The 16,811-nt window shown below is 42.6% G+C and overlaps 4 protein-coding genes across 7 annotated transcripts; 1 reads left to right on the top strand and 3 right to left on the bottom strand.

Moving 5' to 3' along the window:
• The first annotated feature begins 83 nt into the window (after positions 1-83).
• On the top strand, positions 84-1,819 carry LOC115662617 (GEM-like protein 4). 2 transcript variants are annotated; one of them, XM_056308310.1, is made up of 4 exons: positions 84-481; positions 892-1,166; positions 1,273-1,449; positions 1,712-1,819. In XM_056308310.1, exons 1-3 carry the CDS (start codon positions 259-261, stop codon positions 1,444-1,446), a joined length of 672 nt encoding a protein of 223 aa, XP_056164285.1. In that variant the 5' UTR covers positions 84-258; the 3' UTR covers positions 1,447-1,449; positions 1,712-1,819. The 2 variants fall into 2 exon arrangements, with proteins under 2 accessions (XP_056164285.1, XP_030440622.1); XM_030584762.2 differs by lacking the exon at positions 1,712-1,819 and having other exon boundaries at positions 1,273-1,679.
• A 666-nt stretch (positions 1,820-2,485) lies between these two features.
• LOC115662522 (uncharacterized) lies at positions 2,486-4,622 on the bottom strand. The gene is made up of 2 exons (XM_030584689.2): positions 3,963-4,622; positions 2,486-3,695 (listed from the first exon to the last, which is right to left on the bottom strand). The coding sequence occupies exons 1-2, from the start codon at positions 4,603-4,605 to the stop codon at positions 2,803-2,805; spliced, it is 1,536 nt and encodes a 511-aa protein (XP_030440549.1). The 5' UTR covers positions 4,606-4,622; the 3' UTR covers positions 2,486-2,802.
• Positions 4,623-6,133: 1,511 nt separating this feature from the next.
• LOC115672748 (uncharacterized) lies at positions 6,134-9,944 on the bottom strand. 3 transcript variants are annotated; one of them, XM_056308298.1, is made up of 5 exons: positions 9,817-9,944; positions 7,696-8,862; positions 7,443-7,548; positions 6,841-7,046; positions 6,134-6,612 (listed from the first exon to the last, which is right to left on the bottom strand). In XM_056308298.1, the coding sequence occupies exons 2-5, from the start codon at positions 8,460-8,462 to the stop codon at positions 6,342-6,344; spliced, it is 1,350 nt and encodes a 449-aa protein (XP_056164273.1). In that variant the 5' UTR covers positions 8,463-8,862; positions 9,817-9,944; the 3' UTR covers positions 6,134-6,341. The 3 variants fall into 3 exon arrangements, with proteins under 3 accessions (XP_056164273.1, XP_030450546.1, XP_056164272.1); XM_030594686.2 differs by lacking the exon at positions 9,817-9,944 and having other exon boundaries at positions 7,696-8,593; positions 8,703-8,975; XM_056308297.1 differs by lacking the exon at positions 9,817-9,944 and having other exon boundaries at positions 7,696-8,975.
• A 2,649-nt stretch (positions 9,945-12,593) lies between these two features.
• On the bottom strand, positions 12,594-16,511 carry LOC115670305 (FAD synthetase 2, chloroplastic-like). Its single transcript, XM_030591553.2, has 5 exons — positions 15,998-16,511; positions 15,690-15,742; positions 14,333-14,468; positions 13,311-13,486; positions 12,594-13,164 (listed from the first exon to the last, which is right to left on the bottom strand). Exons 1-5 carry the CDS (start codon positions 16,261-16,263, stop codon positions 12,638-12,640), a joined length of 1,158 nt encoding a protein of 385 aa, XP_030447413.1. The 5' UTR covers positions 16,264-16,511; the 3' UTR covers positions 12,594-12,637.
• Between the last annotated feature and the right edge of the window lie 300 nt (positions 16,512-16,811).

The following is a 16,811-nucleotide window of genomic DNA, read 5'->3' as shown; positions in this document are numbered from 1 at the left end:
TTGAGTCTGCCTTTATGATGTTGATGATCAACAGAAAAACTCTAACAAAGTGTTTTGAGTCTGCCTTTATGCTGTTGATGATCAACAGATGAGTCATGCAGCCAAAAGTTGGCAGTCGCCAGCCATTTTATCACCTCTTTATATAGACCTGAAGATAACCAAACTTCAGCAAGCAAAAATCTTTCTTCTTCCTTAACAGTTCAGGAGCTTCTAGGCCAGTACTTTGAGAGAAAAGAGCATAACAACTTCTCATTGAAGATGGCAACCAAATTTCTTGATCACGTAATGGGAATTCCAGTCATTGCTGCAACATACGCAGTTCGGAAGTCGTCAAGAGCCATTTCATCCAAGCCATACAACCATAGTCAATCTAACATGCGTTCTCCAGCAAGTGTGTCTTCCAAGCGCAATTCAGTGCTTGAAAGAATGAACAAGTTGGGAAAGAAAGCTGATGTTTTCGCACACGGCATCCGAGAGCATGGTAATTACACTTCTTTGCATCCGAAAAGATCGCAAATCCGATGAAGAGTTGATCAAATTATTTGAAGTTTGTGGGGGAAGTAAAGTGCACCCCTTGTGGGAAAAGTCAAATCACAAGAATCACATATCCTTCAGTTTTCCCTTTGGAAGAAAACTCAATCTTTTGATAATTTAAGACTTGCCAATTCAGTCCAACCAGCTACTTATAGCCATTTCAACTCGCTTTATCAGTTACACGGACTGAATCAGCATCAAAGATCTGTATTTTAAATATTAAATAAGCCATGCAATCTAGAGAAAAACGAGGGTAGCGCTATAAATTTTTGTGAAGTTCTCTTTCTTTGTGATTCTGTGACCAATCTGTTTTTCATCTTGAAATCAACTAACGACTCTATTGTTTTGACTGTGCAGCGAGATTAAGTTCGAAGATCTCTGAAACTGTGAAAGGGAAGCTGAGTTTGGGGGCAAGAATTCTCCAAGTAGGAGGGATGGAGAAAGTTTTCAGGCATCTGTTTAGTGTCAGAGAAGGGGAGAGACTCACAAAGGCTTCCCAGTGTTATCTGTCAACAACAGCAGGTCCTATAGCGGGTCTCCTCTTCATCTCTACAGAAAAAGTTGCCTTCCGCAGCGAGAGGTCGATAAAATTGCCATCCCCAAATGGAGAATCTGTCCGAATCCATTACAAGGTAATTGGCAAAGCGAACATGAAACTCTTCTGCTCTATGCTGCTTTATACCTTTTTTTTATCTTTTCTCATAAGCTAAATATGACGAACTTCTTGCTTATCTACAGGTGTCAATCCCACTTTCCAAGATAGAGGAAGCAAACCAAAGTGAAAATGTTGAGAGGCCGTCAGAGAAGTACATACAGATAGTCACGGTCGACAATTTTGATTTCTGGTTCATGGGGTTCTTAAATCATCAGAAGACACTGAAGCACCTTCAACGGGCAATCTTTCAAGCATAGCAGGTATAGCAAGTTGATCACTCGTAATTGACAAAAGAGCTGCTCACTCAACAGCCCATGCGACAATTTCATTACTTGAATTGTGGAAACTACACGATTGCAGAAATTGTACAGAATTTTGTTAGTAATGCAGCGCTGCTAAAATTGGAGTTATTCTGAATCTTGCGTCCTAAACAACAAATTAACTCCGGCTTATGAGCCTCTCGACTTGCTCATTACAAGCCCGATTTCTTGATTTGAGACACGTTCATCCTCTTAACTGAAGAAAACTATCCATAAGGACATATATTGAGTACAGAGAATTTCCCTCCAGTGTTTATCCTTCTTCAGGACCTTCCAGAATACAAGTTTAAATGAACCTATTGGAGCTAGAAGCGAATGACATTAGGCAAATGCAAATAGCATAAGGATGCTTAAAATCGAGGAATGGAGCTATTTGCTGAAACAATATGACCCTTTTGAGAAAGATGTCATCACATATCACATGTTACCTTAAAAGTACCATCTCAATTCCAATAAGATTCCATTCCCTCTCACTCCCTCAAGGATACCCTACAATGTGTAGCATCCGCATCCTTTCTTCTAATCTTCAGGGGAATGAAAAATTTAAGTCAAGACAGATTCCCATGATCCTTCAAACTAAGGAACTTGGATTAGTCAAATAAGCTTGAGCAAGTCCAGGCAACAGCAGAATAGAAAGTATTTACAACTTCACCTGCCACAAGAACCGAAGAGGCCATGGCTCCTTCTGATAGATCAATTAAACTCTGTTTCAAGATAGTGCAAACCAAACACTGAGGATTTTCACAAATTTTATAAGGTAACTTGCTCGTGAACTGTTTGCTGGAATCAAACTTCCAGCCACAGAGCAAAACAGAGAATACTCGTGTTGATCTAAGTGCAACTTATCCCAATACCCTCTTCTGCATAATAGTCTATCTAATCCATAATCGCTTGAGGAGAATTTGCGGAAAATATACAGATAAGGCACTGCCTTAGTATGCCAACACCCAGTGCATGCTGGAGATAGAAAGGAGCATTGAAGAGTAATAAAATTTGTAGGAATGTCAGGAAAGAAAGCAAGTTTGCTGCAATTTACATAGATAAACTTCTGGTTACATATAACTCAAATCAAATGACTCTCCATTCAATATCCATCACAAAATGCACAAGCACTAGGAACAGATGGATACCCCTCCCAGTTGTGGTATAGCACCCCAGACAGATGTACCCAGTAAGTCTTGCAAGGAAAATCCACTGCTTAAACTTTTTTTTATCTCCCATAGCTGAAACTTCATCAGTTTCTTTTTGCGCTTGAAAATTGGGCGACAATGCTTGATGTACCAATTCAAGCGGCTAAAGTAACATATCAGGCTCGGACAACCTGCCAGCATAGTTGACCTTACAACAGTCAGGAAACCGTAACCCAGCCTCATCACAAGCTGCCTTTGAAATATGTGGACATGATCTCACGTCGAGATATTCCAGGGAGAGGCATTTGTCCAAAATAATGCCTAATCCCGTCACTGTTATATTGGGACAGTTGCTGACTTTCAAAACCTTCAAACTCAATTCATCGTCCACGCTAGCCAGACCTTGGAAGGCGGCATCAGTCACCTCTTCACAACACCCAATGTCAAGAGCCTCCAGATATCTGCATCGAGCAAGGATGCTGCTCAGAGACAAGTCGGATATGTTCAAACACCAATTCATTCCCAAGATCTTGAGACTATTTCCACATGCAGCTGCCAGAGATTTTATAGACTCGTCAGAGATATCACGGCAACCACTAACAACGAGGGTTTCAAGACCCGTGCAAAAGCTGGCCAAGGATAAAACGGAGTGATCTCCTACTTTACAGCAATCCAACAACTTAAGGGTCCTTAGAGAAGAAGAACAAGACTTTGCAACATTGGAGATCCCCACGTCTCCTACATTGCTACATTTACTAATATCTAACAGCTTGATTTGTTGACACCCACTAACAAGGTCCGTGATTCCTTGATCAGTTATATTGGTGCATCCTTCCAGCACCAACTCTTCCAAGTTGGGACAATTCCGTGAAAGACCCATTAACAATACATCACCGACAAATCTGCAAGAGGCAAGATGCAGGGTGCGCATATCATGACAACCCTTAGCAACCGCCCCCAATCCCCGGTCCGTCAGCTTTCTGCAGAAGGATACATCTAATGACTGCAAGGACGAAAGACCATCTCCAAGTTCTAGCATTCCTTTATCAGTTATTCCTGCAACACAGGAGAAACAAAATCGTCTATGAATAGGTAATCTACAGTGCACCTGTAAAGTGATTAATATCAGTACCACAGTAGCATGGCTCTTGCGCAAAACAGTTTTGGCAGTGGTACAAATAAGAATATAATCAATCCGGAACAAACAAAGAATACACAACAACCAGCAAAAAGTCAATTCTATCCCAAAAGAGACTCATCCCATATTCAGAAAGATTGAGCAATAAAACAGTTTAGGGACAACCAAAAAAAAAAAAGCCGTACCTTTACAGTTGCTCAGATTGAGAACCTTCAAGCGCTTGAACTTGTTGGCGACGACGGCGAGGTCGGCGTCCGTGACGCCCGGGTAGAACGAGCGCGAGACGGACTGCGAGAGGTCCAGCTCGACGACCCGGCCGAACCGGGCGGCGAGCATCATGAGCATGTGGGGGCCCGCGCGGGCGGCCAGCTTCCGGCGCTCGGAGCTCTGGAGCGCGAGCCACCTCTTGCACACCAGACCGAAGATCTCCTTGTCCTTCTCGGACTCCAGCTTCACCAGGACCGACCTCAGCTCGTCGTCGGTGAGGATGTCGTTTATGCAGACCCCGGCCGCCGGACCCCCCGCCTCGCCTCCGCCGCCGCCGACGATCGGGGCGGACATGGTCGGGAATTTGGGGGGTGAGGAGGCGATCGCAAAGAGGGGAGAGATTTGGGGAATTAGGGCAATAATCTGGGGTTGTTTCAGAAGCAAAGCAAAGTGCATAAAAATGCAACCTTTGAGAGAGACGGAACAACCTTTGCGTTTTAGTAAATTGGTCCAGTGGCTTCTCTGTTGTCGACTCTTGCTGGGGTCAGAGGTTGTTGTTCTGTTGCTGCGCGGCCTCTTTCGCTCGCTCTGGGGGGCGACGACGACGACCACCACCACCATTTCTTCTTCTTCTCTTTTTTTTTAATTTTCATTTTTATAGTTCTATCGTGTTTCTTATCTGACTCCATATTAATAGGGCGCAACTTTGATATTTCGCGCTAAAAAAAAATTATGATTTTTCTCCGTGCCGGTAAATTTCAGTAGGTGCTCATTAATGACGAAGAAACTGTCGTGAAAAGTCGCCGAGTCGATTATTCCTTCTTTTTTTTAACTTTTCGGATAACTCTGAGTAAGATGCTGACACAATTATAATTTGCAAATTTTTAATTTTTATTTAGCGTTTTCAATTTACCAACTTTAATATGAAATGATCAACCTAAATAAGAGTGAGTCACCAACTTTTCTCGAACTATTATAAATTATTTTTGGGCTACCAACTTTTATCCAAGTCACTCATCGATTGAGTTATCAACCCTTATTTGTCTTGATCAATCCCCTAGATTATTTATTATTGTTATGAATTATTAACGTAAATTAGCGTGACGCGTTAACTTTTCTCTTATTAGATTACTGCCTAATAATGGGTTACCAACTTTTGCCCGGGTTACTTATCGGCGTTTTTATTTATTTATTTATTCATTCATTTGACAAATTTTATTTGTCTTGGTTAATAACCTCTTGACTTTCTAACTCTTTTCAAAGGTTATCAACATAAATTAGCATGATCCACTAACTTTTCTTCGTTAGATTACCATTCATTATTAAGTTACTAAATTCATCTCGAGAGAGGATGTAGATATCGACCATACTACACACTAACGCTATACCAACCACACATTTGCAACAAAACAAATAAAGAGGTTGTTCATGATGAGGATATACTTCAGTTTGACAAGATAGTGGGATGGGATCACATACAAACGAACACTTCCATTATTCAATTGAATCTCAAAATGGGTAGTTGAGATTGGTACCCTTGGAACCTTCGTCAGCCCCAAGAGCATTCCCTAGAAAGGACAGATTTATTGACCGTGTGGTGTAATTAACTGCAATTCGAGTTTTGACTAATTGTCATGGGCCCAACTTATCGCTTAATTGAACGATCGAGGACTGATTGTAAAAACTAAATAGAAGTGACAGAAAGATGACCAATGGTTTTGCAATCTTATAACATATTTAATCTGTCTAATTAGCTCATTCAGGCTGACAGTCTCAGATGCTGTCATATATGCCCTTGAAATTTGAATCTAAATTAGCTGAATCTGCTTCACATAGACTGTGCACGCAATGAAAATCATAAAACTTTTTCTCACTTTCAAATGTAGTAGCACGGGCACGAATAACGCTTCGAAATAACAGTTTCTCATTAAAGCTCTGTTTTATCATGACTCCAAATCAGACAGATTCAACTTGTACATGTTCCCTCGAGGACAAGGAATGGCACATTTTATCTTTCTATTTCAGATAACGGATGGGTGGCCACAAGAGGGTATCTTGTGAACAGATAAAGAAATGTCCATGCATACACTTTAAGGCAATTCAAAATAACGGTATTGAATCTCATGTATAAGGAAAGATAGTACGAGAGTCAACGGAAATTTTTTTGTATTGCAGTCGAGTAAAATTTACAATATGTTCACATCTCTGTGTCTCCCCAATATGGTGATTACTCACCTCTCAAAACAAGAAATTTCAAACAGAAAGAATCGTTTAATCATTTGTCGATGAGAATTAAGTCAAGCAAGAGGAAAAGAATAGAGAACCAGTTATACTATGTCCCTTCCTGTGGTTACTACTCATGAAGGTCTTCTGCAACAAGTAAGGACGCAGTCCTCCAAAAAATGGGTAAGCTCGGCGGTATACAATTTTGGGTTACTTCTAAAATGATCAACGTGAGGCGTCGAGACAAAATCGCAGGATCTGACCTCGAGACCCATCCTCCGCTGCTCCTCTATAAACGACTCCACGGACCCTGAAGGAATGACTCGGTCAGCTGAGCTATAGATGTATAGCTGGGGACAACTCGGCGGTCGAGATGACAATACGTCCAGCACATTGTTAAGCCTCCTGGTATAGATACGGAATAAGATAAGAACGACATCATTTGAAGTACACAATTTTTGCAGCTTTTCAGAGCATAACCAAAGCATGATCTATATGTTTCTGAGCACGTGCCTTTGTACGGCACGATGCGGATGTCGATAATTGCAGGGAGAATACTTGAAACAATTACGAAATCTCATGATACATTTGTTTATGTGAATGCAAAAGATATGTACAATGGGAGCAACATACCTGTTCACAGAAGGAAGATTCAAAACAACCTGGAAGAACTTCTCCAGAATCAACAGCAAAGCTGCTTCGGTTACTGCAGGTTTTGGGTCTGAGGCCACTACATGGCTGCCCACCACCTCCGTACCCAACTCATTCGAGCTTAAGGATCCTTTTGTCGCCACACTATGCTTTTTCAGAAATGCCGCAGAGAAACCAGATGCCCACACCTAAACATCCAAAAGAAAAGAAGAATTATAGTACTGACCAAGCAACCAAAGATCACTCAAAAGAAAGACCAAGTTCCCAACAGCTTTTCACCTGGCCAATGCTCATCACAATCATCAGAAAAAGCAAATATTTCACGAAAAGAACTACTAGTAGAAGAAACTAATAAGAGATTAATAATAAAAGATTTAGAACCTATTGACCAGCAGATTATAGAAGAGCGCCAACAAAGAGACAAGGTGAGGTAAGCTTTGAAGAATCATTTACTGGTAGAATATAAGTCATCAAACTGAGAGGAACTTGACATTTATGGCAAACTTTAATGGTAGGTCTTGAAAGTGCGTCCAGATGATTATGTTCTAACACTGTGCTGTTAATAGAGCACAAGAGTCAATTACCTGGGCATCTGGTACCGCAACTGGAGCAGAATCTACTATGCAACCCCTTATTTTTCCCATCATAGAAGGATCCTGCTCCTGAAACTTCTCCAAAATAGCTCCATATCTGTAGTAGAACAGATCAGCTAACATGTCAGACCAATTTTACCAACCAAAAAAATAAGATGAACAGTAACATGCTCAGACAAGGTAATTAATAGATTAACTCAGAGAGAGAGAGAGAGAGAGAGAGAGAGAGAGAGAGCTCTCTTACGTTAACCATCCAGTATTGCTAAAAGTGTGAAAAACAATATTCTTCCCATGCTCATCCTCTAACCAATCAGCCAGATGCTTCACAAGTGACTCTATATCCTGCTCTGCTTTCCCTCCAACCTGGTAAGTCATAATCTTGGCCATGGGGAAGGTGAAGGTGATAGCATGAAATCCCATTGAAGTGTACCACTCCGCATATTTCTTCAAATGCTTCTGCTTTGCTCCCAACCAGCCCAATAGCACCACAACTGTCCTTTGCTTTTCTGAAGAACAATCTGAAAACCCCGAAATGTCTAGAGAATGCGGTTCAGGTAAATGCCATCTGTACAGAACATCAGAAGCCGAAGCCGAAGCCGAGGTAGGGAGTGATCTCGCAGATGTGTTAGGCTTCGGACCTTTCATCAACTCCGCAGATTGATACAAATTTACTAAGGTCGGAGAAGCCACAACAAAAGAGCACAAGAGATTTGCATTAAGATTGTGACCCAAATGAGGAAATCGATCCTTGGTGTTGGGAAGAGGTATTCGGATTCTGCTCACAAATGACAAACTCGAAAGCTTCGAGACTGATATTTGGGAAACCCATGATGAATCTGAGTCGTGTGGTGCATTAGATGTACACGAAGAGTCGAGCTGTTCAGGATTGGAACAAGTGACCGATGATTTCGAAGGAGATAATTTCTCAGGTAGGTCAGCTGTGACGGATGCTGCGGCAACTGCGGCGGCTGCCACAAGAGGGCGTTGAAAGATCCCGGACAACGAACCCATCAGGTAAATGTAGCTCAAATTCTATTATGCCAATCCAAAGGTACCCCAATCACACAAGCAAAAGAATTATAGTAATAATGCCAAGACAGTCAGGTTGCTCTGAACCAAGAAAGCCCAGAAATAAGATTGACCTGCAAGAATTACGAAAGACCACCGATGTAGCAGGAATAAAGGGACCCGAATCCAAAGAAGAGAACCCGGCGACAAATCAAGATACAAAATGGGAACTTTCTATTTGACCTGGCAACAATTCAAATCCTCGCCTGCTTATAATACGCATGCTCTGGGTTGGTGCTGTTCAAGGAAACCGGGCTGTCAAATGTGGATTGACAGCCCGCGCATGATGAACTAGTAAGACCCCCACCGACCAGGAACGCTTCTTTGACGGTCAAAGCCTCCCCTGCTTAGAGAAAGGCAGCTGCAACGAACAAGAGGAACACGGCAAGAGATTAAACAAACAAAAAGAGAAGGGTCAATTCGATGCAGTTCACTAAAAAAAGATTTAAGAAGAATAAAGCGACCAATCAAAACGAGGAAGCCATCTATAAATGGGCCAAAGAAAGGATCAAAATATGATATTGCTGAGTATGACCAGTGGGTCATAAAGGACACACGAAAGCGGTTGAGTGGCGATCACGCTCCGATGATATAGGAGCCCATACACATCAGAACCGACGAGCATAATTGAAAAGAGACAACCACGATCATGTGAAAGGTCGAAAAGGGGCAAAACCGGAAAAGGCGACGGACGGGTCGGTGACGCGTGTCCGAATTACCTTTCTGCCCCCCCACCCCCACCACCGGAGTCCAAAACGAGTCGTACGGGTCTCGCAAAAGACTCCGATCGCGGGCACGCAATCCCTTCCTCCTTCCTGATCAAATTTTTGAACCCCCCGGAATTCCCCAAAAAAAAAAAAACACCGAAACTCCTCCCCCTCCATCGCGAGGAGCGATCCGAACTCGACTGCGAGTGCGCGAAATCTGCGGCACTAAGCACATCTAGAAACCGCATTCCAGCTTTCAAGGCCTCATCCTTCGTGAATTTGCAATCGCAAAACGCATTGTTTGAAATCAAATTCATTGGGAATTTCTAACGGGAAGCTCGAGCTTCTCACGTAACAAGGGAAAGGGAAAAAATAAAAAAGACTACTTTTTGGCCATCGAAGGAGGGCCATTGCCCACAAGATCGAAGGCTCGCCGAAACTCAATTCAAACAAAGCGGAAAACCCGACGCGCCCCCGCTCCCAAGGATGAAGGACGCGGAGAGAAAGAAAGAGGAGCTCCGGCAATGGGGCACCGATGGCGGAAAAACACGAAACCCAACCAAAAGCGCCGAAACCAAAACCGAACGCACCTGGACGAAGGGGGGAGGGGGGACGGCGGCGACGCCGCGGGTCTCCTTCTCCGGTCCAAGAGCACGGCGGCGAGCGGAGGAGAGAGGGGGAGGCGACCGGAGGGAGACGGAGAGACGGAGAATCTCTCCTTGGTTTCGGGAGAGAGGGGAGTAACTCCGGGTTTCTCTTCGTATTTATTTTTGCGCTTTTGGGGGGGGGGTCCCTAAAATCGCTCGCGCGTTTAAATTGATGCGTTTATTTTTGGGTTTTTTTTTCCTTTTTTCTTTTTCTTTTTTTTCCGAGTGCGAGGTCGCATGCTTGCTTCGCGTGCCTTTTATGCGAATCCCCCCCCTCGATATTCGCACGAAATCCTCGCCCGACATTTGATTTGCACTAATTTCGCCTCATTTAACTTCTCTTTTCTTGGGTCTGGCCAAAAAAAAAAAAAAACAAGTCTTTTTTTTTGGGGGGGGGATGGAGCACGCGTCTTTTCCAAAATTCGAACCGATCCATCTGACCTGAATATTTTTTAATATTAATCATCCTTTTAATTGAATTTGAGATTTCATTTGTGGGACAAGACATGCATTTTCGCGCCCCGTACGAATAACTCAGAATGGAACGCGAGATATGGTTTAAATATTATACGAATTGTTGAAAGCATGGCTTTCTTAAGGATTTACGTTTTGTTTTTTTCCTGACTATATACATGGACCATTGGATAAAACTACGGCCACGATACGAATTTATAAATTAAGATGGAATGGAGATATACTAATTGAGAATCACCCTGAACAAGAAACATTTACCACGTGATCTGAATTTAAAACTAAAAACTTCCTCTTCGTAGCTCTTCTAATCTCTCAAATTGTACGATGATGATTGGAGAATCACCCTGAACAAGAAACATTTACCACGTGATCTGAATTTAAAACTAAAAACTTCCTCTTCGTAGCTCTTCTAATCTCTCAAATTGTACGATGATGATTGGATATTACCAACGCGGAATGCAAGAATCGGTAACGGATCGATGCTGTGTAAGAGCTCTTTTTTAACTCTGTCTTCCTCCTGTGATGTGGAATCGACATACGCAAGTTCCGAGAATATCCTTCGGACATGCTCGTAGAAAAGGAATAGGAATGGACGACATATAATTAATATTCATATTCAAAGGTGGTTGGGGTCCCTGAAAGTCTCCATGCGGCGGAGCAATTGCCCATGATTCTTACATGTCGCTTTCTGTAAATGGACAGAATCCGGTAGCATTGAACTGTGGCCCATCAAGCCTTTCCATTTCAAAGCGCATGTACTGTCTCCAGAATACACCCAAGCATCAATGCCCACCCACAACTTGTCCCCATCTTTACTCTCACCGACTTTTTCTTCTGGATTAGTATTTGATCATGGAACCGAACCCAGATCGCCGAAAGCCGAAAGGCCTGCTTCAAAAATTGGATGGGTAAAAGAAATTCTTCAGTTGAATATGGAAACAAATGAGAACCTAGCTTTTCCTAATTCGCAGTAGAGGACATTCGAGCAGAAGTGGCCCCCAAAGAGATCACATCTCATCCTCCGGTACTTTCCCTGTCAGCATCTTTAATATGAGAATTCTGGGGGTTCGATGTCACCGCACTGCCGCGCAGATTATTGTCATTCTTGCAATGCAATGGCATTAAGAAAACATGAGAGAGAGAGAGAGAGAAACTTTGGCCTTAACCCTCTGTTTCTAGACTTACATGACTTGGACGGGTTTCTAAAAGAAAACCTAGAAAGTTCCCATCCTTATAGTGATAACATGATTTGGTAAAAGGCAAGTAGCCAGTTTCATCTATAACATCTACAAAAGGAAGAAGAATTTGCATAGTTCAAGCAAACACAACAAACCTTTTTTGGAATGTAAAGGTCGAATCGATCAGGCTGACGTAGCTTGACACTCCAAACTCAGTTTAGCCATCTCTACATCACACTCGAATGTGCATACTTTGGTTTTGCTGGTCAACCTGGTTAACAGGCAAAGAATAATGATATGGTGCATTTCAAAGAAGTTTTCTCAAAATTGAATTTGCTACAGCACCCTTTGAAGCTAAATATGTCACGACTATAGCTTCCACTTAAAAGGATGCCTTCACCTACATGGTGTGTCTTAACAAGTCACAGCCCAAGCCCCCATTTTATAGACTGCAAAATAAGTTTATCAAACTAACATTTAAGAGCTCACAATCGCCAAACGCTAGTTAAAAAATAATTGATCTGTTGAAAGGAAACAGAATGATGTTAAGGAAATTGCATTCAAAAATTATGTTTTATGTCGAAGCATCTGAAGAGAAAAATGTGATATAAGCACATTCGCTAACTCATAGGCAGGTAACCGACCAAAAAAAAAAACACTCAGAAGCAGGTCTATTAAAATGACTGAATGAGTAATGAGAGACAGAACAATGAGCAAGTTTACAGACAGGACCAATGCTACAAGGTAAAATCATCAAACACTAAGCTTAGAGTACAATTTGAATTGAATTTTGACTGAACAAGTAAATTGTAGATTACCCACCGATTCTCTTGAGGGTCACATCCACCGTTGACATTTTTCCTGAATCCCCGTGCATGCACATTGAAGGAGATATTACTCCATCAAATGGCATATGTTCGCTCTGATGATGAAGGTTCATATTTTGTGAAATCGGAGTAAAGTAGTAAAGAGACAGATCATATTTGCCCCTAAAACGACGAGCAGCCCTTGATAGCTTTCATGTCTATAGAGAGTAAATCACCACCGAACATGGCAGAACACTCAAACTTTACTAAAAAGAGAGAATCACCGGCCATATATTATACGCGTAGTCAGACTCTTGAATCACCAAATTCAATACGCAAGAGCTGAAAGTTGGGAGTACCAAAATCATTACATACACCTGTTTCATCCATTTGCACATGGATAGTTGTTGTGTCTATAACTACTCTACATGGTACTAAGTTTTCCTGACCAATGACAACGAAACAATTATCGTATGTTCCATCTTTTGGGGCAAGATTTAATAAACAGGATTTGGGAGCCGAAATACTATGTTTTTGGCCACCAAATCCTTCTTGACCAAATCCTTCTTGACCCTCAGTCTTTATAACAAGACGATGACGGCGACCCAAGAGCTCAGACACATAGTTCATATCTCCCGCAGCAAGTGCATGCCGTACACGGGTGGATGAGACTTGTCCTCTCTCTTTTAAATCGCTGGCATCCATGTGGCTGAATTCTTGGTTCTTGTCCATTACAGACTTTATTATAAAAGCACCCATACCACATTCCTGACACAGCTTTGCTAATTCCAATGTATCACCAGCAGCTTTATATCCAAACCGGTAATTTTCACCTGGCATAAGCACCAAAGCAAACTCAACTAAAATGAAGCGAGAAGAAACCTACATGACCTTACAAGGTCTGAAGTCTGGAGTCTCTTGACCCAAGATGGAAAAAAGGGATAAAGGCTATCCTCTGTAATTGCAAAATAAATAGTACCTGCCACAACTCCTCGCACGCCTAGCTCCTTAGACAGCTTCTCAACAAACTGTTCAGGGCTGAGATATCGGACAGTTGAAAATTCTATTTGAAACTCTATAGGGACGACATTGCCACAGTATGATGCCCACGATGACAAAACCCGCCGCCGATCAGACTGGGCAACTATAGGTACCCTACTTGAGAAACATATATACCATGTGAAATCTTCATTTAGAAGTTGCATTTGTATTTATAGCCATATAAACAGCGAGCAGACAATAAAAACACTTCGTCTGCAAAATATCGCTAGCCTTGAAGTTTGATGACAGGGAGCAATGAGATCAAAAGGAAATGAAGATGCAAAGAAGATCATATAAATTGCAAAGTTCAAAAAATGCTAGAAAGTAAGCAAAAACGATAACTCAAGCGGAAAGCAGAATTCAAGGAAACAATGACGACTATTAGCCACTATAGTTCAAAATCCAATAACAATTAGCAATTCAGAGAGCCTCCTCTTACTTCATCTATAATGATGATGTTTCACAAATTCACCAGAAAAGGCATGGTGCGTGGCTAAGAATTTTTGTGCCATTCCTAAGCCAAAAAGTACATCCTATAGTGCTAGGTTTGTCTACTCGGATGACCAAAGTCCATAAAGGGTATTCATTTCATTTCATGGCACTAACAGCTGCCCTTCAACATATACCAATTTCCTTATCATACATGCTCAAGTGTAAATTGTGCAAGAGGACTCTATGAGATCAAACATACATGAATCACCTGGAAAACTGATAACTTCCCAATAAGCTGACCAAATGGCTCTTAAGAAAGAGAAAATCAATTTCATAAAAATTAACGAGTGAAGAAGAAGAAGAAAATAATCACATCTAGCCATATTTACACAAAATTTTCCTTTCCCAGGTATGTGCGAACATTCCAATTACCATAAGCTGATAAAAGATAGGCTAATGAGAAATATTAGAACAAGATAATATGAAGAAGAGAGACCACAGAAAATTTACAGAGGCATAGTTTCCCACCTAGGTTCCCAACCAAGTACCTCAGCCATTCCTACAAAGGACAAAAGGAATGGCGTTCCAACTTTTGATGCTTGAACGGCAAGTTCTCGATGACCAATGTGAAGCGCATCAAACTTTCCAAGAGCCACTACACCTCCTTTTACAATGAATGACAACAAAATCAATGCACTGTATGAATACCGAGTGCATAAATCAAGAAATCAAAGAAAACTTAAAAAATCTCCATGAAACAGGTAGGCGACAAGCAAAATGAAGACGATGGCACTTGCAAATGTTTATAGTTACAAAATATCAAGAAAGCTAACCAGAGGTGGCTTCACGGATAACTTCTAAAAAAACATAAGGTAAGGAGTGAAAATTAACATTTTTCCCTTTTACTTCTCCTTTCAGCTAAGAGCCTAATTCAACATACATGTTTGTGGAATATTAATCATGCACGAAAAGGTGAAAGTTTTACAAATCAGAGGAACTGAGAAGGCATACTGTCTGTGTGCAGTTGAAGAATTTCTCGGTTTGAAGTTTGACGGTACACTCGGTTCGGCAACATTTGCTGTGATATTTACATGATATTAAGGCGAAAAGTAGAATACCAATGGCAATTCACCAACACTAATAAACAAGAAGCAGATGGGGTCATGCGGTCTTCTATGGTACATCAGGAAAAGAACATACTGACTTAAAATCATTCTTTTTTCTTCCTTTTATCAGATAAAGGGAAGTAGATGAATCGGCGGCCAAAGTACATTAACTAGGGTTGGTCATGGTTCAATTTGGTTTGGTTTGGTTTGGTTTGGAGGTATTTTCAGCCCATACCGAACTTACCGGTTTGGAAAAATCTCAACCCAAACCAAATCCAAACCAATAGAATCACAACTTACACCAAACTAATAACTTCGGCTTGTCATCGGTTTGGTTCGGTTTCAAAACCGATAAATCAAACTTATCGGTTTGGTTCGGCTCGGTTTCTCAGTTTTTGGTTTTCTAGGAACACCCCTAACATTAACCATTATTAATTGCTGTCATCTTTTAATCTGGCGGCCAAGAGAAATGCGAAAGAAAATGGCCATTCCCAGTTGCCCAGGTTAGCTAGTAATTTTAATGGACGTGTGTCTTCAAAGAACGGTAAGCTGAAGAACGACATTGGCCAACTGCTGACAAAATAGAGAGAGGTACAAAGGACAGAGAATCGAAAGAACCTGGCTGACGAAGACGATACTGATGCTAATGTTCTTCGGTAAACGGAATCAACATTCAACTTCAAGCAGTGTGCAGTAACAATAAACAGGACTACTCATTGAAATGAACCACCGAAAAGCACGAACAGTGGGAAATTGCTGGGAGCAAAAAATAAGGAAACCTGCCACCAAGGACGACCCTTCAGAGACAGGCTCGCGAGCATTTTCCTGTTGGCTGCGCAAAGAGAGGCAAAAGGAAGAAAATCCCAACCTCAGCCCAACAAGCAATACCAACATAAAGCTCCACTCAAGCAAGGACACGCGCTCGCAGGTGAAGACAGAAAGCAGGAAGGATTACGCGAATTCGCAAAAGTCGGTGAATGCAGCTCGAAACAAGCTCAAAGTATACCCAATCACAACAACCGAGAGCGAGTAAAGCAGATTAAAAGTACAGAAAAACCCAATACACGCTCGAGCGAGTTTCCAGAACCTGAAACAATCGGAGAGAATGGGGACGCCACCGCGCGATTGGGAGGGGCCGCCGGAGCAGGAGGAGCTCGGTCGGGTCTGCGACCGGCGGCCGCCGTCCCCGGAGGCCGCGGCGGGGGGCTTCGGCACGAGGGGCGAGAGCTGGACGATCCTGGCGCCGCAAGGCCCGAGCCCGAGCCCGAGCCCGAGCCCCAGACCCGGGTGGCGGCGGCGGCGGGGATCGCACACCCAGAGGTGGTGCGAGACGCGACAGCCGCTCGCCAGCATCGTCGTCGCCGCCGCCCGCTAAGAAGCAAAGCACGGAAGGGAAGGAGGAGTGCCTTTCATATTTCCACGCGGCTGCGCTTCGCTTTTTGAACTGTTGGCCGTTTTTGGTTTGGGGCTGATCTTGTGTTCCGGGCACTTTTTGAGCCACGTCATCGCTGAGGCCCCTCTCGTGAAATTGAGCGACGAACCTTACATGCGGTACCTCGAACGAAAGGACAGGACATCATGGGACTTGCATCATCTTTGCCCGGGATTGTAATTGGCCTTTTGCCCATCGCATTCAGGTAACGATAGAAGGAGACTTCGATTTGATCCGACCCGGTCGATTCATTGAACATCTATGTAAGATTTATAAGGTTCACGGGTCGATCGCGATCTTCATCTCATCAAGCTCGAGTTACGGATGGCCTAGGCTCGTGAAAAAGGAGTCTTGGCAGCGGAGATGCGTCTTCTCCTCGTCCCCGTCCCATGTGCTCTATCATCTTGGTTTCCTTACCTCACTTTTCATCCTCTCCAAGTTTGGTCAAAACCGCAATCAGCTCTCGTCT

This window comes from Syzygium oleosum, unplaced genomic scaffold, assembly GCF_021117445.2.
Source record: "Syzygium oleosum isolate NSW1041296 unplaced genomic scaffold, Sole_v2.1 Sole_v2.02, whole genome shotgun sequence".
Taxonomy (NCBI): domain Eukaryota; kingdom Viridiplantae; phylum Streptophyta; class Magnoliopsida; order Myrtales; family Myrtaceae; genus Syzygium; species Syzygium oleosum.
The sequence above is the reverse complement of the archived record's forward strand: the minus strand, read 5'-3'. Positions and strand labels throughout refer to the sequence as shown.